Raw genomic sequence first — 26,048 nt, forward strand, 5'->3', positions numbered from 1 at the left:
ACTAAATTGGAATCTCTCCTTTTTCTATATGCGATATAGAACAGAATGCATGCAAGTTGACATTGTATCACTGTTTCTAGTAAATTTAGGGGAAAAGATAGTCAGTATATAAGAACTTTATAATTAAAGTTCAATTAAAATATTTACCTGAAGGTGAATAACAACAATTCTCAAATAAGTTGGACTTAGAAAGCTTAATATTCACATACCCCTCAGAAAAATTTTACCTGAGAAAAGACTCAGCTAACTAAGAAATTTTAAAAATAAATTAAAAAAAAACTTCAAATACTGGAAAGGAAATATGTATATGTGTGTGTATGTGTATACACTTATGAAACATAAGGCAAATATTTCTTAATAAATTGAGCAAGGAGAAAAATAAATATTATTTAATTCTTGCCATTATAAAGAGAAGCACTCACTGGGAACTGTTACTAGAATAAGAATTAAATTATACTCTTTCAAATTATACTTTTCAAATAAACGGTGGAATATTAAAATATCAAGCAAGGGTAAAAGCTAAATGGGTGGGCAAAGATATAGTAAGAAAATACAAAAAAATTTTAAGTTTATAATATTTTTGGACAAAGGACTTAAAAAGCATTAAAGATGATAAAGTTTACTTTACATTGATTAGAAATTTATTCCATAATAAAAACACATGTGAGCTAAATAATACAGTGTATATGATAAGGCAATGTATTGAAAATTCAAACAGTCATGATGGAAAGTTTGAAAATATTTCTCTGTCTTCACAGATCAAGTAAACAAAAATATTTAATAAATTTAATCAATATATTCTTATATAAAACTTTTCATTCATCCATGTATACATATTTTCTAACATCCATGAATGATAAATAAAATTTATTCCTATGTTAGGCCACCAATAAAAATTAATAAATTTAAAAAGTAGAAATTATATAAACCATATTTTCTGAAAAAATGCAATGACTCTAGAAATTGAGAAAAATATAAAAAACCAAAAATCATGTGGAAATTGTGAAATATTTTGTAAATAATTTAATATCAAATCTAAAATATAAACTATTTAGAAATTAACAATAATGAGAACAGTACATGTTGGAGCATATGAGATTCAATAAGGAAGAGATTTAGAGTACAATTTATATTCATAATAGCTTTTATTATTAAATGAGAAATAATAAAATATAATGAATTTCAATTCATAAAAAGAGATGAATAAAAGATAAGCCAAAGGAAGGAATTAATAATAGTAAAAGAATAAAGTAATATATCATAAAACAAAACAATTATACGAAAGAAAACTGATGAATAAATCTAAGAGAGAACCCATTGAGTAATTTGAATGGGGCAATAAGAGACAAAAATACTTTACATGAATGTTGGAAAAGGGATATAACCACAGATACAGAAGAGATTTTGAAAATTAAAAAGGTATGTTATAAAATTAAAATATCAACACACTGGTAATTTCTACCACTTCTCAAGGTGGTAAATACGATAATAACAATAGCCATACAGGATTTTGAGATAACTGTCAAATATCTTCTTTAATAATGGTTTAGACTTAGTTGGCTTTCCTCTGATATATATTAAACCTTGAACAAACTTACACTTTCTGTATTACTTTAGATATTCCATAGCACATGAAAAGATTGCCAATTCGTTTTTCTAAACTTGTGCAATCCTTATTGCAAGCCTGACAAAGACAGTATAAAATGAAACTCTTGAATATTCTTAATATTAAATATTAAGTGATATATTTAGGTTTATATTAAATCAAATCCAGAAATATAATAAAAGAGCAAACCATGGTGAATAAAATTTATTTCAGGAATTTAAGGTTAGTTTCACATCAGGAAATTTTTTGATTTGAAATTTTCACATAGACAGGGCAAAGGCAATAAAAGAAAGATATAATTATCTTTTGATGACAAAAGGGCATTTAATGAAACTAACATTTCAGATAAAAATGTTTTAATAAACTTGCAGTTGAAGAATCATTCCTTAATATAGTAGATAAAAAATTCTATGACGTCAATATCCAATAAGGTACATAATTGTGAAACAGAAGTTCCATTAAAGTTTGAAAATTTTAGCCAACGTAATAAGATACCCAAGAAGACACACCATATACAAAAATTAACTCAAAATGGTTTAAAGATGTAATTAACATAACACCATTAAACTTCTAGAAGAGAACATAGGCAAAACATTCTCAGACACAAATCGTACCAATGTTTTCTATGATCAATCTCCCAAGGTAGATTAAATAAAACCAAAAATAAACAAATGGGACCTAATCAAACTTAAAGGCTTTTGCACACCGAAGAAAACCATCAACAAACTGAAAAGAAAACCTAAGGAATGGGAGAAAATATTTGCAAACGATGCTACTGACAAGGGGTTAATAAGCAAAATATACCAACAGCTCATACAACTCAATATCAAAAAAACAAGCAACCCAAGATAACTGAGAAGTTATACAAGATATAAATATTAGAAAAGAGGACAGAAGTTATCATTAATTATAAATGATATAACCATCTTACTAGAAAACCACTCCAAAATTAACTGGAAAAATATTAGAATTAATATAATGTTTCATTAAAATGATGGGATAAGAAATAAATCTACAAAGCAATAATTTCCCCCAAGCCAGTATTTCTTAACTGTTCGGGGGGCATAGGCCTGTTCTATTGCAAATTACAATCTCCCTGGTTTGCAAATTTTAAAAAATAATTTTATGGAGTTCAATAAAAGCCCATGGATCCCAAATTATAGGTTAATTGCTTTATAGTGAACAATAGTTTAGAAAATACAACAGAAAAAAAATTCATTCACAATGGAAGCAAAACTTTAAAATGTCTAGGAATAAACTTAGTGAACACTGTATGAGACTGAGCTGAAGAAAATATCAAAACCTCATTGGGGGATATAAAAGAGAAGTGATATATCCTTAAATAAGAAAATCAATATAGTAACAATGTAATGCCATTTTGTTAAGGTTATTCTGTACTTTTCATACAGTTCAAGTGAAAACCCCAGGAATATTTTGGAACATTAAAAAAATTACTTAAAATGCATGTGATAGGGAAAAATACCCACTAAAGACTAGGAGATTTTCACGCAGGATTAGAAGTGAGGAAGGGCTTGTCTTCCAGATGTTAAAACTAATGAAAATAATGTGGTAGTAGCATAAGAACAGACAGAAATGCAGTGCATCAGAATAGAAAACCCAGCAATGGACACAAGTCTATGAAAAAGTTTAACTTTTCAAATTGGTAGTAAAGGATTATCCAGTAAATGGTGTTGGAAAAACTGCCTAAACACTTGGAGAAAAAACATGGATCTTGGCTTCATACCTTACATCGGATTAATTCTAGAAGTAATAAACTAAATGTAAGAAAAAAATTATAAAAAATACTGTAAGTAAAGGTAGTCATGAAAAGGACAATAGCAGCCCGATCACAATTATGAATACTGATGTTAAATTTCTGAATAAAATACAGAAAACAGAATTCAGTTCTATATCAAAATGATAATATATCACAACCAAGTGTAACCAGATACGCATATGGCCCAATTTTAAAATATCTTTTGTAATGCATTTCTCTGTATTAGTAGGTCAAAGGAAAAATATGACTTCAATAGATACCAAAAATGCATTTGATTAAACTGAATATCTATTCCTGTTTTCTTTTAAAGGAAGAGTTGGACTTCCTCGACATGATCTCATTTCCAAATGATGAAACATCTGAAGTATTTTGATTAAGATCAGGAAAAAGATTAACCAAGGGGTTTTTAGGGAATCATGTGCAGTAGTTAACACTAAAATAATTTATTCTATTAGTACTTAAATTAACATTAATCCTTTATTATGCTAATGAGGAAACCTAAAAAACTTGTTACAATTTTTCAATCATTTTGCAAACTGATGAAGTTAAGAAATCTTGAAAGAGCAACATAATATGGTGCAAAGCCCATGAGTTGGACTGAACAGAATCCATAATCAGAATACCAGTTCTGCCATTTTTATTCTTTGATCTTAGCAAGTTATCTAAGCTCTCTGAATCTCAGTGTCCTTATCTGTAGAACTGAAGTAACAGCAGGCTTGCTATAGGCTACCTCTTCTGTGGATTATAATAAAAAGTCTGGACAAAATGAAAAAAGCAAACACAATAAAACTCTGAAAAGTAAAAAACGCAAGTGGATTGGAGAGTTAAAACCTGGAGAAATAACCCATACAAGGATGAATTCCAATTTTTTTTTCTTCATTTCCCTCGTGGCTTTAATCTGAGGGTGGGCCTCAGTCACATGGCAGTAGCCTGGGATGTCGCCTAAAAGCTAAGAAAGCCACCATATTTCTGGCCCTTGGGAAAAGCGGCCCCTGTGGTTCAAAGAATGTGGAGGAAATCCCATTTCTATTTGTCTCTTATGACTCCTGGCTTTGCCCCAGGGGTGGCCTCAGTACAGAACTGCATGCAGCAATGTGGTGACCAAAACTCCAAGAGAAACCCCATTTTTCTTGCTAGAAGACTTGGAGGGCAGGGGCCTCTGAGAAAATCCGTGTGTGGGGAACCCTGGAGAGGAGAGAGCTGGTGAAGGGGATCCCTCTACTTCTGTGTATGAAGCTGTAGAACTCCCAGGCTCATCTCTGAACTGGATACGTGCAGGAGACACCCAAAGCAGCTTAGCAAAGACTTTGAAAACTGAACCAAAATCAAAACCACAGAAGACAAGATAGAACCTTTGATCTGAACCTAGCCAGGGTGATTGCCTACTAAAGCAAACAAACAAACAGACCAACATTCTCTATAGGATTTGAATACGACTCAGACTCTCAACAACATGATATTAAAAACTTGTAGAATATGATCTAAATTTGCTTGACATACAAATCACCTAGAAAATGTGACCCATTCTCAGGAGAGCAGACAATTAAGATGCCAATCCTGAACTATTGGAATTATCAGTTATAATAACTGAAGTTATTATATAATAGGAGTTATAATAACTATAATCTATGAGGTAAAGGTAACACACTTGAATTAAATGGAAGGATAGACGTTCTTGGCAGAGAAATAATAATTTTAAAAAGAACCAAGTAGATATTTTAGGACTGAAAAACACAATATCTATAATAAGAAATTCAGTAGATGAGCTAAACAGCAGAACGGAGATGACAGAGGAAAAGAGTCAGTTAACATGAAGACAGAACAATAGAAACGATCTGGTATAAAGAACAGAAAGAAAACTGCAAAAGAAAAATTGAACAGAACTTCAGGGACATGTGGAATAACATCAAAAGGTCTAACATGTGTGTCACTGGGGTCTCAGAAGGAGAAGGGAAAATGATCAGTGCAGAAAAAATTATTTGAAAAGTAATGGTCACAGATCCACACAATTTGGTGAAAGACATAAATTTCTAGATTCAAGAAGCTCAGCAAAGCCAAAAGAGGATAAACTCAAAAAACAAACAGAAAAAAAAACAAACAAAAGTGTGCCAGACACATCATAATCAAACTGCTGAGAACTAAAGATAGAGAAAAAAATCTTGACAGCAGTTAATGAAAAATGACACTTTACATATGAAACAATAAATCAAATGACCACAAAGACCACATTAGAAATTGAAGTAATAATGGTTATATGGGAATAAATAAATGCTATGTAAAGTGCTTAGCAGATAAAAGACACAAATGGCAGAGGTATCATTAGTCTAATTGTAATTCCTCTACTGCATCTCAACACAACGTAATTATTTCCATTCTGTTTCTTCAACCTTCCCATGGTTTCCCCTGTGTGGATCTGATCCCGAGAACTGAATGCAAATGTACTTTTGATATACCCCAAACCTTTTGCTCTTGTTGAAATGAGAGTCTCTGCTAATTCATGTCTTGTTTTTGAACGAGAGTTTAAAAATTCTGTAAGTCTCCTCAGTTACTACATAGGTAAAATAATGCATCTTTTACTGTCTTATAGGGATATTATGAAGATCAAATGAGACACAGAAAAAAAATACAAAAATTCCTGTGACCAACTAAACCACTGAAAGTCATATATTTCAGAAACAGTAGCAGGTTGGAAGTTCTGAAAGTCTAACTCTTTACACCAATCTCATGAGAAACTATTTTAGAGAGAGCTGGCTTGCCTGCGTCTTTCCACAGGCTGACAAGGTTGGGGATGGGTCAGTGAACCACGGTCATGCTTTGCCAGCTGACCCACAGATTAGGTCAAGCAGTCACCACATGAAACTCATTCAGCCTTATACACATATATATATACACACATGCTTTTCATATTCTTTTCCATTATGGTTTATCACAGGATATTGAACATAGTTCCCTGTGCTATACAGTAGGACCTTGTTGTTTATCCATTCTATATATCATAGTTTGCATCTGCTCATCCCAAATCATTCAGCCTTTAGCAAGGTATTTCTGGCTGTTGTTTGATGCAAATTCATCTCTTAATTATTAAATGCTGCTTCCAGCAAAGTAGAGATTCCAATCCCAGTCTTCTCCTTGGCATGGGATACTAGGAGTAGTGAAGTTAAGGTACAAAAAACTAGATTCAAAGTAGGATTCAGATGACTAATTTGAGCTAGCATAACCAAAATGGGTCTGAAAGACTCGATGTTCTACTAGTGTTTATAAATCTGTGACTTCCCTCCACCTCTCCAACTTCCCAGAGGCTGTGAGCAGTGGCACACAACATATCCACAGGGGATGTGTGAACTTGGTCTCTTGCCAGACTCTTAGGTGCAGAGCGAGTGGAATCAGCATGAAACAGCACTACGCAGCCTTGGGTTGTAGGAGGATGTGAAGAATGGGTGAGAGAGGAGTTTTCTCTGAAGAAAAGACATCTCTGCAAATTATGACTCAGATATTATCATATATAAAGACTGAGAGAGATTAGGAGTCTTGCATAGAGTCCATAGGCTAGAGACATTGTCTCAGAGCTTCTTAAAATCCTTGACCCTATAGGAGAGGGGTGAGGACATTGTTAACTGCTCAGAGAGAAAGGATGGAAAGGATGATTCAATATATTAAAAATAGCCAGACTTCCTCTGTCTGACTCTCAAAGAGAACCACGGTAGAAGGACGTTGAGACTCGATCAAGAGTGAAAAGATTTAGATATAGCTGTCGTTATTGCCTGTTTCATAGAGATCCTTATGAGGATAATTATGAGAAAATTACGACAATAAATATTACAGAAATTATGACACACAGTTGGATGGGCCATAAACCTTCTTCTTGTACAAATTTTTCTTGCTCGTGATTTTAGGATCATTATGAAGCAGCTTGGAAAAGATTGTGTACCAATATTTTGATAACCTGTATTATAAGTTCTGTGATGTCTTTTTTCTTGCATCTCTTTTCTACCTTAATGCAGGTCACTTCTAAGGAATCTATGCAGCTTGCATTTGAATGACTTGAATATACTTTAGTTCCACTCTGATTTGACACAAAGAAGCACTAATAGGTCTCAGGTATTGCCTGTTTTATGAGCCTGAAGTCCACTGTAAGAAGAAACCCAATATCAAGAATTTGAAACAAATTAACTTGTGTGGAAGGAATGTAAAGAAAACGTTGGGTGGCTTGGCCAGAGCACTGTTAGAACAGCGTGTTGAATTGTAAAAAAAATTTTTGATGTTCTGTTTCAACTTTCAGTAGCAAATGAATGTGTGTATAGAGGATCTTAAAAAAAAAAATCCTTGGCCAATACTGAAGGGAAATCACACGGGCTTCTTGGGCTTCATGAGTCTCTGTTTAACAGCAGGTGGAGTGGAATGTGCAGCCTCCATCTAGAGTAGACGCTGCTTGTATCCTTAGGAACATGACAAGGCATCAGATTCTCCTTCTGTTAATAAGGAATAAGAAACCCTTGTTTTTAAATGGGGTTTCAGTGCATCTCAAATGGCATGCATGCATATAATAGATACTGCTGAAGGAGTAACAGGATTTGAAAACTTCCATACGGTACAGAGTGCTTTTTTTTTTGTTACAGATGGGGAACAAAGACATGGAAAAAATGGGGACTAGCTCAGATGTGCTGCGTGAGTGCCAATTCCAGAAAACCTTACTCCATCCCGTTAGCCCTATTCTCATTTCTAGAAGAATCGCACAGAATAAAGTCTTCCTGCCCTCCCTGTACTTGCCGTTCCTCCCTTCCTTTCCCCAACATGTCCACGTAAGTCGGCCCCTAGTCCCACGTGTGCCCCGCCCTGGGGCCTCTCTCTTGTGGACCATACCACTTTTTAAAAAGTGGACAAAGCATCATTAACGCAGGAAAAGTGTCATCTCCAATATACCATCCTAGCCGTGAATAAATGACGTGTCTCTGTTACTGCTAATTTTCATCTGCAAGTGGTAAAACCCCAACTAATGTTTTTATTAAGCTAGGTCTAACTAATCCTTTTCTGTCAACCACATTTTCCCATACCTGATTCCAATTTCTTTTAATTTTGTAGTGCCATAAACCCTCCCTTTCTATTCGCTGCCTTAGTCATTATGGATGATAATATTTCAAGTTCTTCCTTCTCTCATAGCACACTTATTATATCTTTGAACACTTCATCCACAAAATAAATCTAATTTAAATAAAAGAAAATATATTCCCTCAAGAATTTGGTTTGCTAACACCTTGCTCCAAGTTAGCAGACTGAGTCACCAATCAAAGGTAAGATTTACCTTAACGTGATTTAGTCATTTATAAAATTTCACTGACATAAGGAAATTCTATCAAAGTCATCGCAGCGTAAATTAACAGATGGGTCAATGCGCAAAGTTCAAGGCATAAGTCAAAGGAGAGAACAATTCAATTAAAATCACTGCCAGGTCAAAGCTGGCAGTGGGGCACAGATACCAGAACTACTCAAGAAAAGATGGGTTTTGTAATGACAGGGGTGGGGAGCGTCCTTACCTGTCTTCTGTTAGCTTCATTAGGGTTGTTCCTTGAGTAGAGAAGACAATAAAGGACATTCTTAGCTGTGGACTGGAAAGGAAAAGCAATTCTATTAGGGCAGAAAGAGAGACTGTGGAATGCCATTCCCTTCTAGGCTTCCCCCCCTTCTTCTCTTTATATTACGGCTGCCAGAGCTGCCAACCTTCAACCCAAAGGGCACCTTCACAGCTGGTGTTGCGAGTAGTCAGCCAGCAGCTGACTTGAAGCTGTGGACCAAAGAGAAGACCCACTTTGTCCTCCTGGAGGCTGCTTCTGATTTGACCACCACTCAGTGAGTGTGGGTCGCAAGTAAGAAAGCTAAGATTCATCACTTTCCTCTGCTCTGTCTGAAGTGTGCCCCTAGAAGACTGGTTTGCATGCTGTCTATACAAATCAGGATCCCAACGGACAACATTTGATAGTGCCTCCACTGTAGTCTGGTGTATCCTCTACTGACCAGGGTGTCTCAGGCAATGGCAGCTTGATGCCATTAAGATTATACAGTTCATTTTACTCTGAAAGTAGGATCACCATCAACTTCTAATTTCTATTTGGCTTCCCAAGGAGATTACCCTATAAGGAAAGCATGTGCTGATGGGTCACAAGACTATCTATTCTACTTGGTAGTTAAACTTCTCATGATTAATGAATACATCAGCATGGTTTTTATATGGCAGTACTTGGGAGCTTTTCCAATGTGAAATCCACACTCTGAGAGATAGATCACCTCTCAGCTGAGGACAAACATGTTTTTCGGTCTGCAAGGTAGACTGTCAGACTACAGTGGATTCACCACTGGAATGCCATTCTTTGGGGCTCTCTCTAAGTAGCCAGATGGTTCACCCTTCATAGCATCAACCTAGTTCTTCATGATGCAGTAAACTCCCATACCTGACCTGGCCCCAAATCTTAAACTTCCCACTTCCTAAAATGTTTCCCCAAACCTTCCCCCTTTTCCTGACAACAGTCATTGTTTCCTAGCTGGTGACCTTGCCTATCATCATTCCTTGCTCCAATTCATTCCTCACACTGCTTCCAGGATTATCTTCCTAAAATATAAATCAGATCTTGTCATTCGTCTGCTATCAAACCTCCAATGGCTCCTAATGCATCCAAGATAAAGTCTACATCCATTACCGTATGTCTGATGCACCTTCGGAAAACCTTTAGCATGATGTGTAATACTTTGTAGGAGCCCAAGCAACACCTGGTGAATTGAAATTGGCCTTTTGAAAAAGACCTGGGTTCCCTGTCCATGGCAACATGCTGCCTTTTACTACCTCACTAGTGCTGGGCCAGGAGGATACCACATCAGAAATGATAATAAAAATCATAATCATCATGATAATGGAATAATGGCCAACCCTTTCAAGTACTTGTTATGTGCCAAGCACTACTGTAAGTGATTTGCATGTATTATTTCATTAAACTTGTAACAACTTTATGAGATCATTACTATTATTATTCCTACTTTCCACGAGAGGAAATTGAGACCCTGAGAGATAAAATAATTTTCCCAAAGTCACACAGTGGGAGAGTGGTAGACCTAGGGCTTAAAACCAAGCACTCTGATTCTAGAACTTGGGCTCTTAACCACTATGTTATACTGCCTCCCTTATATAGAGTTAAGCTCTGGAAAGAATGAATTTGAAATGCAGGAAATGTGGGTCTCCAAGGGGTAATTGGTATATGAATCTGGGCTGCAGACATAATTTGGGAGTTCTCAGCATACTGATGTGAGTAAAATTGTTCAGAGTATCAGCAGGGAGAAGGGAAGGGAGCCAAACCAGAACCAAAACCAACATTTAAAGGCCTGGCTCCGGGCAGGGGATGAAAGGAGAGCCAGAAGCCAGCGGAGGAGAGAATTTTAAGGAGAGATAAATCTGAATCCAATGAAACTCCTCTATCCAGCAGAACAAGCACTGCATGGCTCTCAATGGATTTGTCCTCTAGGGCATCACTTAGGGAATTTGGGGAGAGCAAGCAGGTCGAGGGTGCGGATAAAGGCCAGGTGGGAGTGGGTTAAGGAATGAATGAGAAGTAAGGATATGGAGATGGTGAGTCTTTAAAGATATTTGAGTGAGAAACTGGTAAAGAATTAAGGTAGCATCTATAGGAAGACATGATCAGGAAATTCATTGTTTTTTTTTCAGATGAGGTTATGTCTATTGATAGCGGAAATGGAGCCAGAGGAAAGGTAGAGAAAAATACAAGAGAGAAACAAAGACCTGGGGGATATTGGAGATAATGGGATAAAATGGACTAAAATGGAAGGACAGGCTTTAAATAGGAGGGATACTTGAATCTCAGAGACGATGGGAAGGGCATGCATCCATCTTTTAAGAGGAGGATTGGAATAGGAGGTAATCCCTTGCTTGCTGTTCTCTGGGCTCTCGGTGAAATAGGAGGTGAAGTTCTTTGCTGAGAGTGATGGATGTGAGGTTCAGGTTGGGGGCTTCAAGAAAAAGGTGAAAAGTTATATTACTGATTGAGCAGGTATCGTGTGTCAGGCACTACTATCGGCCCTGGGGCTGAAGCAGGCAACAAAAGACAGACCCTCCTCTTGGAGTTTGCGTGGCAGTAGTGTCTTGCTGCCACACTTTGAGGAGGGTCCAGAGCCAAAGAGGGCCAGAGGAGACAATTAAAGGAAAGTGCCTCGTGGTCTAGATGAAGCCATGTCAACTGCTCTGGTCCTTAGTTTCTTTGTCTATAAAACGAGGAGGACTGACTTAGTTCCCCCAACTCCTACCTCTACCGTCTTTGAATCTAAAATAGCAAAGTGTCTGGAGTTTCTGAAGGAACTGGGGAAGAGAAGTGTCACATGCTCACTCTTAGCCAGGTGCTGGGCTAGTTGCTTTGCACACGTTTTCTCATAAAATTTTCACATGCAAACTAGGGTTCAACCAAGGTAAGTAAATTGCTATGGTTGCCCAATGGAACTTGGATGAAAATCCACATCTGCTTAACTTCAAAGCCTTTTCCAGGAGACTCCTCTGCTTTAGAGGGAACAGAAAACCATTAGAGGAAAGACAGACATAGCAGACACTCTCAAGTGTCTGGAGGCAGATTTGTTTTATATCACTCCAGATGGATGAGAGTGTAGGAAAGGACATTATGGGTCAATGACAAAAAAGACTCCTATGGAAACTGGAATTATCCAACTATTGGGTTGTTTGACTCAAAAAGCAGCAGTTTCTCACCAGAGCTATTCAAGTTGGGGGTTAGTGAATGCCTCGGAGGATAGCTTGGGAAGTTGTTCCTTTCAGTTCTAAGCTTGTACAATTCTCTTAACTTTGCTTTTAATACCATCCACGTATTTGCTTCTCTTCTTTTCCTCTACTTTTCCCGCCTGTCTCCTCCCAGCCTCTGTTTTCTCCCTTCATCTGGGTGTAGATGCTTCCTGCTGTAGTTTCCAATTTATGGCATAACGGAGAGGACACCTCTTAACCCCCTCCCTCCAATCAAGTGGTGGGTACATGTTGAGACCAGTGAGTGAATTTGCAGGGAACACATCTGTCATGACACTGGTCTCAGAGGACAACTTGTCTTCTGAGATTAAAAAAAAAAAACATATTCAAAGAGGAAGTATATGGTTACTCACATCAGCTGGAAGACTCTACAGAGACCATCAAGCAGGGTTGGAGCTGCTTTCAAATTTACAATGATCAGAACAATTTCACCAAAGACCTTGACAACTGGCTTCAAGCATATCCGTTAATGCTATCACCGTTGTGTTGTCCTTTGGAGGTTGCACACCAGGAGGGTGAAATGACCTCCTTTCTTTTACTAGTGGGTGTCTATACTTATTGGAAAGTAGGACCTCCAAGGCCCCTGCAATGTGTATAGTGACAATGTTCAAAACTGCATTGTCCTTCCTTGGAAAGTGGTGTCAAGAATGCTCAGAGGATTCTACCTGATAAGGCATATAGCCAGGCTGGCCAACCATGGCGGTTTGCCCAGGACTGAGGAGAGTTCCCAAGATGTGAAACTTTCAGTGCTAAAACCAGGAAAGTCCTGGGCAAACTGGTATGAGTTGGTTACCTTACACCCTGCAGCCTCTACACATGGGTCCAGCCAGAATGAGCCAATTGCCCCAGCATGATGCACCGTGAAAGAAAATGTTAACGATCCTTCTAGAAGGATATTATTTGACAAGAGAGGGAGAAAGTTAAAATGTTGGTCTTATAACCTAATCAGGGTCCTCTTGAAAACACGAAGCCAAAAGTTATTCTAATATGTGGCAAAGATGAAAACAAAGTCAAATCTCCGTTATAAGATCTGAGAGTCTACCTTCGTCAAAAAGCATCCCCAAAGTGGTCAGTCATTAGTAGAATAGCAAACATGCTGGTTGTACTCATGACAGAGAACTACTCATTATGTTTCTCACCTGATGAATTTATGAGCCAACTGTTCCACGAAGTAATAGATTTCATTCCAGTGGTGCAGCACACTTCCTGATCTAGGAAAATAAAACAGATGTGACTTAATCAGGTGTTCATTTGTCTTTACCTTGTGTCATACAGTCTATCACTTTACTTTTGACCTATCCTCTAACTGGGCTTATTATCTGAAATTTCCATAACTTTGGAAATTATTTAAAAGGATGCTTTATGTTAGAATTCTGAGAAATTTTGGTAAAGAACTTCCTTCACTCCTTCCCACCCCATTCCACACACTCATACGCTAAAAACAAAACAAAACAAAACAAAAAACCCTGGGCCCAACCAGATTCACAGTTTAGTTTCAAATCTTTAAGAAACAGTTATTTTTGTGCTATTTAAATGATTGCTTTGATTACAGAAGAAAAATGATTCCAATTCATTTAAATGAAATTAGCACAAACTAGATGCCCAAATAGACAAAGATAAACAAATCCCCCTCCTCAAAAAAGAAGAGTCCAAATTCATTGGTAAATATAGATTCAAAAATCTGTAAATAAAATATTAGCAAAATGAATCCAGCAGGAATCCAAAAGAATACTAATTAATTAATTGGTATTTATTTCAGGAATGTATTGATAGTTCAACATTTAAGGATATCTAATGTAACTAGTCATACTAATAAATAAAAGAAGAAAAATGATACAGCCTTTTTTTAATAAAAAGGGGGAAACTTTACTGAAAAAAGAGGGAAACTTTCTCTAAGACAGATGGGATCATAGCATTTTAGATTTGGAAGGGGGCTTCTTTATTTCCCAAGGTTGACTTCTGTTTCACTGATACGACTTACTACTGCTTCAGTTCGGCTTCTAAGTACTTTTCCTAGTGCTCATACTTCAATGTGTTGCATTGACTTCGTAGTAGGTTTTTCTATTCTAACCCACTCTTCTGTAGCTTTGATGTTCTTTCCTTTTACTTAAGGATCTGTTTCAGCTGAGCCTTGCATTTCTGCCTGTCATTCTAATAATTCTTGAGGTTAGAGTTTGCTCCTTTGACTCTGACATTTTGTACTGCAAACATTTTCCACTGTTTTCAGATTACTTTTTATGCACTCATTTATCTTAATTTTAACTTCTAGAGAGTTATTATTATTTTGTCTTTGTTTCAGACTATTTTATAGATATTTAAGATGAATTTGGGCAAAGTAGACTTTAGGCCTTCCTTTTCAGGATGCAATATCTTTAGGAATTCTCATTCTGGTTGAGTGTATTCCATCTCTATGAGGAAAATTTATTTTCTTCTGCCCCATATCCAGAAATGATATGTCTGTCTGACCTGAGCAGAAGTGATACAATATGTTATGGTCATGTGCTGAAAGATTCCATATCATAAGGATATCTCATGTTCCTCAAGTTAATCTATAACTTCAATTCTAGGAAAAATTCTGAAAGGAAGTTTTGTTAAACTCAAAAACGGACTCCAAAAATGAAATGAAGACTACAGTTCTAAAAGTCATCAAGGCAATAATGAAAAAGAACAAAGTTGGAAAGTTTGCCCTATCACATATAGTGGCCCTATGTGTATGATACAGAACAGCAGAAGGAATGGAGTGAAATGCAGAGCCCACACCTTGATGTATGTGAGGTCTCTCTATACAGTGAAAGTGGTGCTTCAAACTGGGGAGGGAGAATGAACCCTTCCATAAGTGGTGCTGTGACAAGGGATCTGTAGTTGGAAACAACCAATCAGATCACTATCTCATACCAAATGTCACCCTGGATATATTAAAACCTAATGGGAAAAACACAACTTTCAATCCATTGAGTGAATTATAGAAGGAGATTTTTATGTCATCCTGTTAGTGAAGGGTTTCTTCAACCAGATACAAAAAGTAGGAATTGTTTTTTAAGAAAAGAGTAATTTTGACTATCTGAAGGGTCTAAAATTCTGGGTGACAAAAGATACCATAAACAAAGACAAGAAGAGAGTGAGAGGGACTTCCCTGGTGGCCCAGTGGTTAAGAATCTCCCTTCCAGTACAGGGGACGCGGGTTCGATCCCTCATGGGGGAACTAACATCCCACATGCCACGGGGCAACTGAGCCTCTCTAGTGCACTGCCACTAGAGAGAAGCCCGCGCAGCCACAATGAAAGATCCTGCATGCCGCAACTAAGACTCGACACAGCCAAATAAAACAAAAATTAAAAAAAAAAAAAAGAAAAGGAGTGAGAGAAGATGTCTGCAACAAATAAAAAAGGCAAAAGATTACTGTCCAGGATATGTAAGTAGGTGGTACAAGTAAATATTAATAAGGCAAACTATAGAAAAATAGACAAAGGTTCAGAACAGGCAATCCCCTGAAGGATGGTAAGTCAGCATTTGAAAAAACATTCAGCTCTTCTGATAAATATAGAAATGCTTTTTTAAACAATTGTTTGGGGAAGAGCAAGCAGTTTCAGGGGGCAGCAGCATAAAGCCCACAGGATAGAGGGCTGAGGAGTTGGGGAGTTGGGGAAACGGATCAGGGAGAGAAGGGGGCAGGGGTTCTTTTATAAAAAATAAACCTTTTCCAATAAACTTTTCTATTACAGTTTCTCAGCCTTTATACATTCCATCTGCTTGGGACACACAATGTCCACACTGGCAAACTCCTACTCATTCTGTAAGACGCAACTTGGTCTCTGCCTGTTGCCTTTGACCAACACAGATGGGGCTCGTTGCTCCTGCCCCAGGCTCTCAGGGCACCGTGTACATCTCTCAGTCACCATCCTCTGATACTGGGTTGCAATCACTTTTTGTTCCAGCTCCCCTTGTGAGGGTCTTAAGGATATTTGCCTCTCCAGGATCTACCTGTTTGTTGGATGGAAGGAAAGAAGAGCGTGGGGAGACGTCTCTATTGCTCATGGATGTCTCCTGATCTTTTGCCAGCTGGACAGCACCTCTTCCGGTCTCGTCTGGATGAACAGCCTGGGCTTGAGGCTCAGACAGCTCCAGCCAATTCCTGTGATCCTATGTGAACCTGAGGAACCTTCCCAAATGAGTCAAGGAGTCTAGAGCACAGCTCCTTGGTGAATGGGCCTACCTAATCATCAACAGTAGATGTCTGGGCTTAATGCGAGCTGGGGGTCTCCCCAAAGCTCACCAGAACAGCATATCCCAGCCCTGCGCTTTTAAAGCTTTGGGAAGCCTTTTATTAGAATCTCAGCCATCCTCCTGGGCAAGCTTCCGTTGTATATTTCAAATCTCGGAGACTGGTCCTGGCTCCTCTTCTTCAGCTATGGGGTAGATGCTCTGGCTGGCGATCCTAGTGAGGGTCTGGCAGATCTGGCCCAATGCTGTATAGGTGCTTCAGACGAGGCACTGTGTGACTGCTACTCCAGTTATAATTCTACAACTCCTTTCCACTGGAAGCAAGAGATTTCCTTGAACACGGATTGTCTGTGCCCACTTCTGAAATACAATTCTGTGTTTTGGTCCGTATCACCCAAACAAGTACTATCTGAAATTTTGGGTCCTGAGGGGTAGGGTAAGACACCTATGATTAGGGAGGAATCCCCACAGCTCCTCTATTCCATGTTTGATTTTCTCATTGGTAGAAAAGTCCTGTAGTGCGGGAATTAAACTGGGAGGGGAGGCAAAGTGTAGGTGAAACAGAGACTTGAACTAGAATTGGGGGTCTGTTTTTGGCTGTCTGCTAAAGGAGCAGGGGTTTCGAGTAAATCCTTTTTGAGTTTATTTCTTTGTTTTCAAGGATTGGCCACAAATCATTTGCGTTCCTTTACTTATTAAAAAGGGTCACCCAATGTTAATTTACATTTTCTTTGGGCTTAAAACATTTCATTTTCACTATTCTTCTGTCTGACTGACATGTAAAATTCAGACAATGTTGGTATTCATCTGATTTCTTGATGCTAGATATAGGGAAAGATCCAAGAAATATCCTGGAGTGTTAAGAAAAGTCTAAAGCTATCTGGAACACTTTCTTGCCGATTGACAGGTGCTCTCTTTTCTCAGGGAGAAAATAAAATGAGGCCCTTAAGATAAAATGAGAGGGAAGGAGATATTGACAGGTTTGTTTCTCCCATCCCAGCTCTACTGATAATTGTCCTGTTACTGTTGAGGTTTGTTGTTTCATATTTACACATGACCATTCTTTACACGATTATATAAGCCTGGACCAAAATATACCCTCTTTGTGACATGCTTGAGATGGACTTAGCTTATTCCCTCAAGCACTGAGGGTAAACATAACCTTCTAAGATTCTGGGAACAAAACTGGTTTCGTCTTCTCTTGGGTTACCAAGGGACCCCAAGGGGTCTCAGCTATGAAAGTGGCAGAGGAATACGGGGCTATGTAGACCTGCACCTTGGAATCCTTTAGTCCTCATGACTGAGCTTCTTAACCTACACATGCACGTTCTGTCCTACCCCAAGATCAGATCACCTCTTAGAGAAGGAAAGAGTCCCATGGCGGCTGTTTCTGGTTTCAGCATGGAGGTGAGCATGTTGGATGTCCCCAGGAGCAAGGGTTTTGCCTGACTTGTGCCATGGTCCTCTCCCCTGCCTCACCACCACCCATTGACCACAGATGGACTCCTAACTCTGAACTCTTAACTACTTCATCCATGGGGGATCTGGAAACTACCCACTAAGACTTGAACCAGAGTCCTGCCCTTCTCTCATGGGGATAGATATGCTGGGTCTTTAATTTTGTTTGGACTTTCTGTTAAAACGTGCGTGTCTTACCCACACTTTGCCTTGTAAACTGATTTTCTGGTTTGGAATCTGATCTAGTAGCTACTCCCAGAATAATCAACCCAGGATGGTGTGTCCATGTTCAGACCTTGGCTTCTTTTCAACCCTGAGGACCTAAGTGAACTCCTGGTCATAGCCAGGAGAACTAGGGTGTTGGGTGGGGAAGTGGCAGCTTCTCTCCACCTTATAATGTGTAAAATATCTCATGTATCATGCCAACCTGTTTAAGAATTACTGATCTTAAAATCCCAGCTATGGAAGCCCAATGTTCTCTTTCGTAGTGGCTCACCCAACCATTGTTACCAAAGCCCCAGGGTGGAAATAAAAACTCCTTCCTAGTCCAAATATAAGTATTACTGGGAAAGATTCCATTGAACTCTGCTGTGGGTTGTTTTGTCTTGTTTTGTTTTTAAAATTGCTTTTAACACACAATTGCTGACTAACTATAGTCAAAGAGTTGAAATATCCATGTTTTAGAAGTCAGTGGATGTGAAATGTCCCAGATATTTGACTCAATTAAATCCTAACTCAAATGCAGTTCTAGCCCCTGAAGATTTCCATGGGCCAACTGGGTATCAAGATGGTGTGCAGGATTCAGGCTTTTCTTGGTATTTCATGCCTTGGTTCCACAAGTATAAATCTCAGCCAGATTTGGTATTCAAGTAGCCTCCCAGGAATTCTGCTTCATTACAGCCCTACAGAGTTCTTTGCTTAAAGATTCACTCAATACAGCCGGGTCTACTCAAAACCAGAGTCAACCCTTCTTCACACCACCTCCCGACTCGGCTTTGAGAAGGGCTCCCCAGACCATCAGGAGGCAAAGCCACCAGTCCCATGAGAAGGTGACAGCTGGAGCAGCTCCAGAGTTCCTCAGCTAGTTTTGTTTTTCTACGCCCTCTCCAGCACCTGGAACATGATAAGAAGTCAATACCTTTTGTGACAGTGCATTCACTGTGTGTCCCCAAGGAGGGGTTTTGCGTGGAACCTCGCGCGGCCCTCGGATTATTGCTCAGTTATTTCCAAGGGTTTGATATGCAAAGAGTAAGAGCAAAGTAAGAACCCTGAGTCTCATTTTGATTCGTTTCTGAAACACATTCTTTTGTGTTTATGTGAGTTTCCAAACCTCCCTGTGGTTAAGTTCCTTAGAAAACACATGCTCTTTCCACTAACCGCAGATACAACCAGTCAGAAAGAATCAAGTGGGCCAAATTGAGTTAGAATTGTCCCTCCTCACCCTTTGCACATGGGTTAGGGGAAAACAAAAGGGGACAAAAGAGCTTGCAGTTGGAGCCATCACCCAGGAGTCTTTTAATTCTGGAAGAGCAGAGTCGCGGTAAGCATGGAAATGATAAAACTGTCAGGTCCTGCTTTTCCTTAGCCCCACCCGGCTGAAGTCATTCATGTCCTTAGCGACCCACCCAGGTCCCCAGCTAATCCTGGGAAGGTATGGCAGCCTCAGGCGCAACTAAGCAGGACCAGCAATTAGTTCTGGCCCCATGTTCATCTGTATCCCCCTCCTCACCTCCATCCCACTCCCCCGCTTCTTCCTTGGCCCTTCTCTCCTTCCTCCTAGCCTCCCCTGCACCCTAACTGGCTGGAGCCCGAAACCCAGCCCAAACCTTCAGCCCTTGTCCTCCTATGATTGACTGGGGTCATGGCCAAGCCTCCCTCCTGCTCAAAAAGCTTGACCTCGACGCTTGCCTCCACTCCAATTTCGTCAGATACCAGTGCAGATCCAAAGCAAGCCACTGAGCACTGTACTTTGAGTAGATGGGCTACCCACCCTGCTCCTGTCTGCATCTGGAGACCCCAGCCCCGCCGTACTGATGCGTGAGGAATTTCCCCTTTAGTCCATCTCACTGATGGCTACGACAACAATGACTTTCAAGCTGTGGAATGCAACCTATTAGTGATTTGGGAAATCAGTTTGGTGGGATGTTGCCAACAGTTAATAAAAATGAAATAGAATAGAAACATCAGACATATAGCATACCATAGCAGAAAGTCATGCTACGTGAAACGTTTAGTCAACTATGTGTAAGTAGTGCACATACACTGTGTTAAGATGTAAACTGTATTTTTCTTGTGAAGGATCAAAAAGATATTAGAGCAAAACACGTACTCCTTTCACCTCCACCAATCTGCCTTTTCTAACGCGCGCCCGCGCACTCACGCACCAGGAAAAGCCTAAAGACATTTTCTCACATCAAGTATTGGTACTTTTGGTGCAAATTCAACACAAAATTGTTGTTGTTGCTGTTGTTACGAGAACAGAAAACTGGTTAGCTGTCCAAAAGGTATTTTCCATAATTGAAATGCACACCAAGATGTGATAAAGGAGGGCCACCAGTCAAAGCCACCAATGCGATCGGTGGATGACCACCAGGTGACCATGACAAGACAAGGGATGGTACTGTGGCTGCCAGAAGACTCAGAGGCCCCCTTCACGTGCAGGCCACAAGGACACAATAAGCCCCCCTCAAACACAGAGCCATAGGAGTGAGAGAAGTGGGGGCAGGGCAAGACTGAAAAGATTGAAATTTACTGAGTGTTTAAATTCTTGCACTGGGCTAGGATTTCCCATTTGGAAGAAAGGTGCCTCCTCTCCTCACTACACCTGCACCCAGCAGGAGGGTCTTTTGAAGATAAGCAAAGCAGCTTCGAGTTATTTCCTCTACCCTCGAGTATAGTGAGCATAAGTTTTTTTCTACCCTGAGAGCGGTGGCCACTTTAACTCACTCCCCACTGTCATGATGATTAAACTCCCGGGAGCAAAGTATGAAGTGCTGGTTTTCTTACCCACACTCAGGATTAGCTCTTTCCCAAATATCTGTAAGTTTCATAAATGAAGAAGAGTTTTCATTATAGCTTTTATTTGAATGTATTTAATAATAGGCCACAGATTTTTTTCATATTTACAATTTATTTGTCTTTCTTTGTTTTAAAACACGGTGGATCAGTTAGGACCAGCCACATAATGCGTAGGATCCGGTGCAAAATGAAAACACAGGGCCTCTTGTTCAAAAATCATTAAGAATTTCAAGATGGCGACAGCAGAGCATTAAACTAAGGGCAGGACCTTTCTAAGTGCGGGCCCCTGGGCGACCACGCAGGTCCCATGCCCATGAAGCTGACCCTGGCATCGTATCCTTTGCCCATTTTCTATTGGGGTGCCAATGTTTTCTTAGATCAGGGGTCAGCATACTTTTTCTGTACAGGGCCAGATGGTAAATATTTTAGGCTCTGTGGGCCATATGGTCTCTGTGGCCACTACTCAACTCTGCTGTTGTAGCACAGAAGCAGCCATTGACGGAACATGAACTAAATGACAACACAATTTTATTTAGAAAACCGGGCTGCAGGCCATAGTTTGCTAACCTCTGTCCTAGACAGTCACTTTCTTTCAGTCTTCCTCATGACAAGATAATATAAAAATCTATATTTTTTTTCCTGGTAGCTGAAGCTTTAGTGTACTTTCACTATTCATTTCCTGTTATTTATTGCTGAGAATGTGGACTGGAAAAGTTACGCCTTGGGATATATATGGAGGCATTCTTTGCTACCTAATAAATATTTCATGGGTATTTGAAAGGAAAGTTTATTCTCTGTGGGATATAGGGTTCAAAATATATTTATTAAGTCAATCCCATTAATTATTATTCATATCCTCTATATCCTTTGAACACAAGTATTCAGAGATGTCTTTTCAGATTCTACTGAGAAAATAATTTGGTTTTCATCTTCAGCATTCAAAATAAATGTGCTATTTTAATACATTTCCTAAATATAAAAGCACTCTTGCATTCCTAGAATAAGTTTTTACTCTTTTACTGTACTTTTAGTTTTGTTTTAATAATATTTGATTTCAGATTTAAAGTTTTTATTCAAATTTGGTCTGAAGTTTTATACGTGTTATCTTTGGTAGATATTGATATCAGATATATGCTAGCTTCTTAAAATAAATTGGGAAACTTCATCTTTTCTATTTTCTGGAGAGTTAAACTTTATTGAAATTTTCTTTTCCTTGAAGATGTGATAGGACTTGCCATGAAACCAACTTGGTCCAAAGCCAAAGGACCTACCCGCAAGGGCAAATCAGTCCCTCCTGAGTGTCGAGATTCTACTGGGGAGGTTGGGAGGAGGGGAAAAATCTCAAAGACTGAACATTTCACCTAAAGGAATTTTTAAAAATCACCACATTGGGGCTTCCCTGGTGGAGCAGTGGTTGAGAGTCCGCCTGCCGATGCAGGGGACACGGGTTCGTGCCCCGGTCCGGGAAGATCCCACATGCCACGGAGCAGCTGGGCCCGTAAGCCATGGCCGCTGAGTCTGCGCGTCCGGCGCCTGTGCTCCGCAACAGGAGAGGCCACAACAGTGAGAGGTCCACGTAACGCAAAAAAAAATTTTTTAAAAAATCACCACATTGGACTCTTATCATCACTTTGGTTCAAAATTTAAGGATTTGCAGCCCTCCTACTACCCAGTAGGTAGGCTTGGGAGGAAGAGGAGGAGTTTGGGAGTTCGATATAGTAAATGACAGTTTTGGGGGGATATATATGAATGTAATATGAGAATTTTTTTTCTATCCTGCTTTAAAAAATTTACTTTCACTTTCAAGAATCCATTAAGTTTTATTCTATTTTATTATTATTATTTTTTTTTGGCGGTACGCGGGCCTCTCACCGTTGTGGCTTCTCCCGTTGCGAAGCATAGGCTCCGGACGCGCAGGCTCAGGGGGCCATGGCTCCCGGGCCTAGCCGCTCCGTGGCATGTGGGAATCTTCCCGGATCGGGGCACGAACCCGTGTCCCCTGTATCGGCAGGCGGACTCTCAACCACTGCGCCACCAGGGAAGCCCCACTCTGTAAGTTTTATATTTTGCTGTATAACCTCATTGATAACAGTATTGTGACTTATTAACTTTTCTGGGACCATTACTTCTGTTTCTGGTACACCATGTCTTTTTCATATCCTTTATTTCTAATACGTTGTCCATTTTGATATCAATATTTTCAAGTGACATTTTTCAATAAGGGTATGTGGGTGGTATATATTTTGAATTTTTATGTCTTAGGAAACCTAGTTATGGAATTTAAATATCACATTTCACTCAAGACTTTACTGAGGTTTTTTGAGCATTTAATGTTGTAGACTAAAAAAAAAAAAAGTCTAATGCCACTCTGAGTTTTGGTTTTTTATTTTGTGGGAGATGGGATGCCTATTATTTTCCTCTTTGGAAGAATGTAGACATTTCTGTGTACTCTTATATTTTAAATTTTTATTTAAGACTGTGTACATTTGGATCCTTTAAACATATTAATTAGGCTGAGTATTTGGTTAAGTCCTCTAGATCTGAAGACTTCACTCTTTCTTCAGCTCAGGAAAATGAACTTTTATTATTGCATCTCTTATGTTCTCTTTTCCTAGAATTTATATTTATATATATGTTCCTAGCCTATATACATATATGTATATATGTTCCTAGCCTTTGTATTACTTATCTGTTGTCTCATAATTTTAATCTCTGTATTCTTTCTGCTGGAGTTCTGGACAAAGTTTCTTAAACTGTCTTCTGATGAGCTGAATTTACTTCTGCAATATTCAGTGTGGTGGTCATTGTTTCCAATGAACTTGAATATTCAGAAACAGCATATTTTCTCTCCAAAAGTTTCTTATTTTCAGCTGTTCCTTTCTCATGACAGACTGCTCTTATTTGTTGATGTAATATCTCAAAATTTACTGAAAATACTAATGAGACATATATTTGTTTAAATGGCTTTGATGGTCATTGCAGCTTCTTTTATATAATCACTATTCTATTTTAAAGCTTTTTTTAAGCCTTGATTCACTCATTGGGTAATCTTGAAGAAAATTATCCCTACTCCCCTTTTTAGAAGAATCCATATGTATTTGAAAACGTCTTTCTATTTTCTTCACATGTAAGTGACATATTGACAGGTGTCACACTTTAGATCATAACTTTATCCATCAAAGTTCTGCACCATTTAATGCTGCAGAACCTTTGTAGGTAACCTGTTTCTTCTCCCATTCATAAAATTCTTCTTTTGTGTTTGAAATTAAAAATTTTCACCAGGAAATGTTTAAGTATTCATCTCTTTTAATTAATTTTGATTATTACTTGATAAGCCTATTCAGTCTACATTTTCAGTCTTTTGTTTTTTAATCAGGAAAGTTCTCTTCAATCAAATCTCTGAATGTTTCTTCTGGACTATATTTTAGCAACCCAAATTATCTGATATATTGGATATCTATTTTTATTTTTTTATTTTTTAAAATTAATTAATGTATTTATTATTTGCGGTACGCGGGCCTCTCACTGTTGTGGCCTCTCCCACTGCGAAGCACAGGCTCCGGACGCGCAGGCTCAGCGGCCATGGCTCACGGGCCCAGCCGCTCTGCGGCACGTGGGATCTTCCCGGACCGGGGCGCGAACCCGTGTCCCCTGCATCGGCAGGCGGACTCTCAACCACTGCGCCACCAGGGAAGCCCTGGATATCTATTTTTGTCATTCATTATTTATCATCTTCTCTCTCATCACTTTTGTATAACTCATTTCCTATTCAAAGTATGAGGATTTCTCAAACACGCCTTCATCCTTTATTTTCTTCATTGTCAGTTCTGCTCTTTACTGCTTCTGAGGTGACTTTATAACTACACTTTCCCGTATATTTTATATATCTTTAACTGTTCTAGATCCCTTTTCTTCTCTTTTCATATTTTATCACCTGTTTCACAAATTTATTATTTAACTTCACCAAAATCATAACACATATGGTAGTAAAACTGACCTCTTTTGCTGTTGAAAATTCTTTCCATAAACATGTTCTTCTACCTCAGGAATTTTGTTTTCACCACTTATTTTCAGTTGATAAAATCTTGTAGGCCCTATTTTCATCTTTCAATATGGGAAGGTGTAACTGGGTCTCCTATCTGCTTCCCCAATACTACATATATACATATATATATGTATATATGGCATTGTCTTCGCACTTATAAACTTCTCTAAGAACTTAATCTGGGGGAAGGGAGTTGATCTTAAAGGCTAAAGTAAGCTTACGTTATTGTTTCATCAATTAGGGGAGAGCAGGGAATGGAATAACTCCTCATCACTTCTCACAAAGGAACCTAATCCTTGCAAGGTTTGTGGGTTTGTTTTGGACACGGTTACGCCAATTCCAGCTTGCCATATGTCGGGTTTTTTGGCCTGGTGTCTACTCCACACTGTGCTCATTCCTGATCCCTGCTGCATCCACATAATCAAAGACAGAACTCTGCCATTTCCCTGGAAGCCCAGATCTACGGGGAGGATTCAGCAATGCTGGACAGAATCACTGTCACGAAGATGCCTGGTGTTCACGCACTCTCTCTTTAGTGGCTTGGTTTCCCCTTCGACTGTCCAGCACAGCTGCCTCTGTGTGATGCCGATGCACAAGGGCAGCAGGGCTCTACGGAGATGCCTCTCCTCCCCCTTATGTCCCACTCTTGACTTCAAACTCACTTCCAGATTGGGGATTGTTCTTGGGGTTCCTCCATAATATTCTTCTACATTCTTCTTTTTTAACTTGGCAACAGAGTTGAAAGTAGACCCCAGCTGACCTCCTTCAAACTCAACCCATCTGCTTGGTTTCTAGTGTAATTTCTTACAAGTGTATTGCATGTCAGTGTTGCTGTCCTCAGTGGTTGGACCTGATGCAGGCTTACCCCAGATGCCTCCTTAAGACTTTCTCTTTTGGGAGATGGGGCGGTTTTAGATGATGTTGGTAGAGGCAGTGAGAAGCTAACTGTCCATGCCCAGCTTCTTTCTCAGAAGTCATCAACAAACTTTCTTTCCTTTCTCATCTCAGAGTAAGCCCTGCAGCTCATTAAATCTTAATGTCTGCATTTATGGTGCCCTGAAACAGCACTTCCAAAAGTCACCAGTGCCTTTATTTCTGCTAAAGCATAGGCCCTTTCTCAGTT

General features: G+C 39.0%; 1 protein-coding gene across 1 annotated transcript in view; it reads right to left on the reverse strand.

The window, feature by feature from the left end:
* Nucleotides 1-26,048, reverse strand: part of ANTXR1 (ANTXR cell adhesion molecule 1) — a 243,865-nt gene that overhangs the window by 203,957 nt on the left and 13,860 nt on the right. The window contains exons 2-3 of the mRNA XM_030877432.2: nt 13,323-13,394; nt 8,915-8,986 (exon numbers count right to left, since the gene is read on the reverse strand). Of these exons, the coding sequence (XP_030733292.1) occupies nt 8,915-8,986; nt 13,323-13,394 (144 nt within the window). The remainder of the gene's footprint in view (nt 1-8,914; nt 8,987-13,322; nt 13,395-26,048) is intronic.

The sequence above is a fragment of the Globicephala melas genome, chromosome 12 (assembly GCF_963455315.2).
Source record: "Globicephala melas chromosome 12, mGloMel1.2, whole genome shotgun sequence".
In the NCBI taxonomy this organism is placed as follows: Eukaryota; Metazoa; Chordata; class Mammalia; order Artiodactyla; family Delphinidae; genus Globicephala; species Globicephala melas.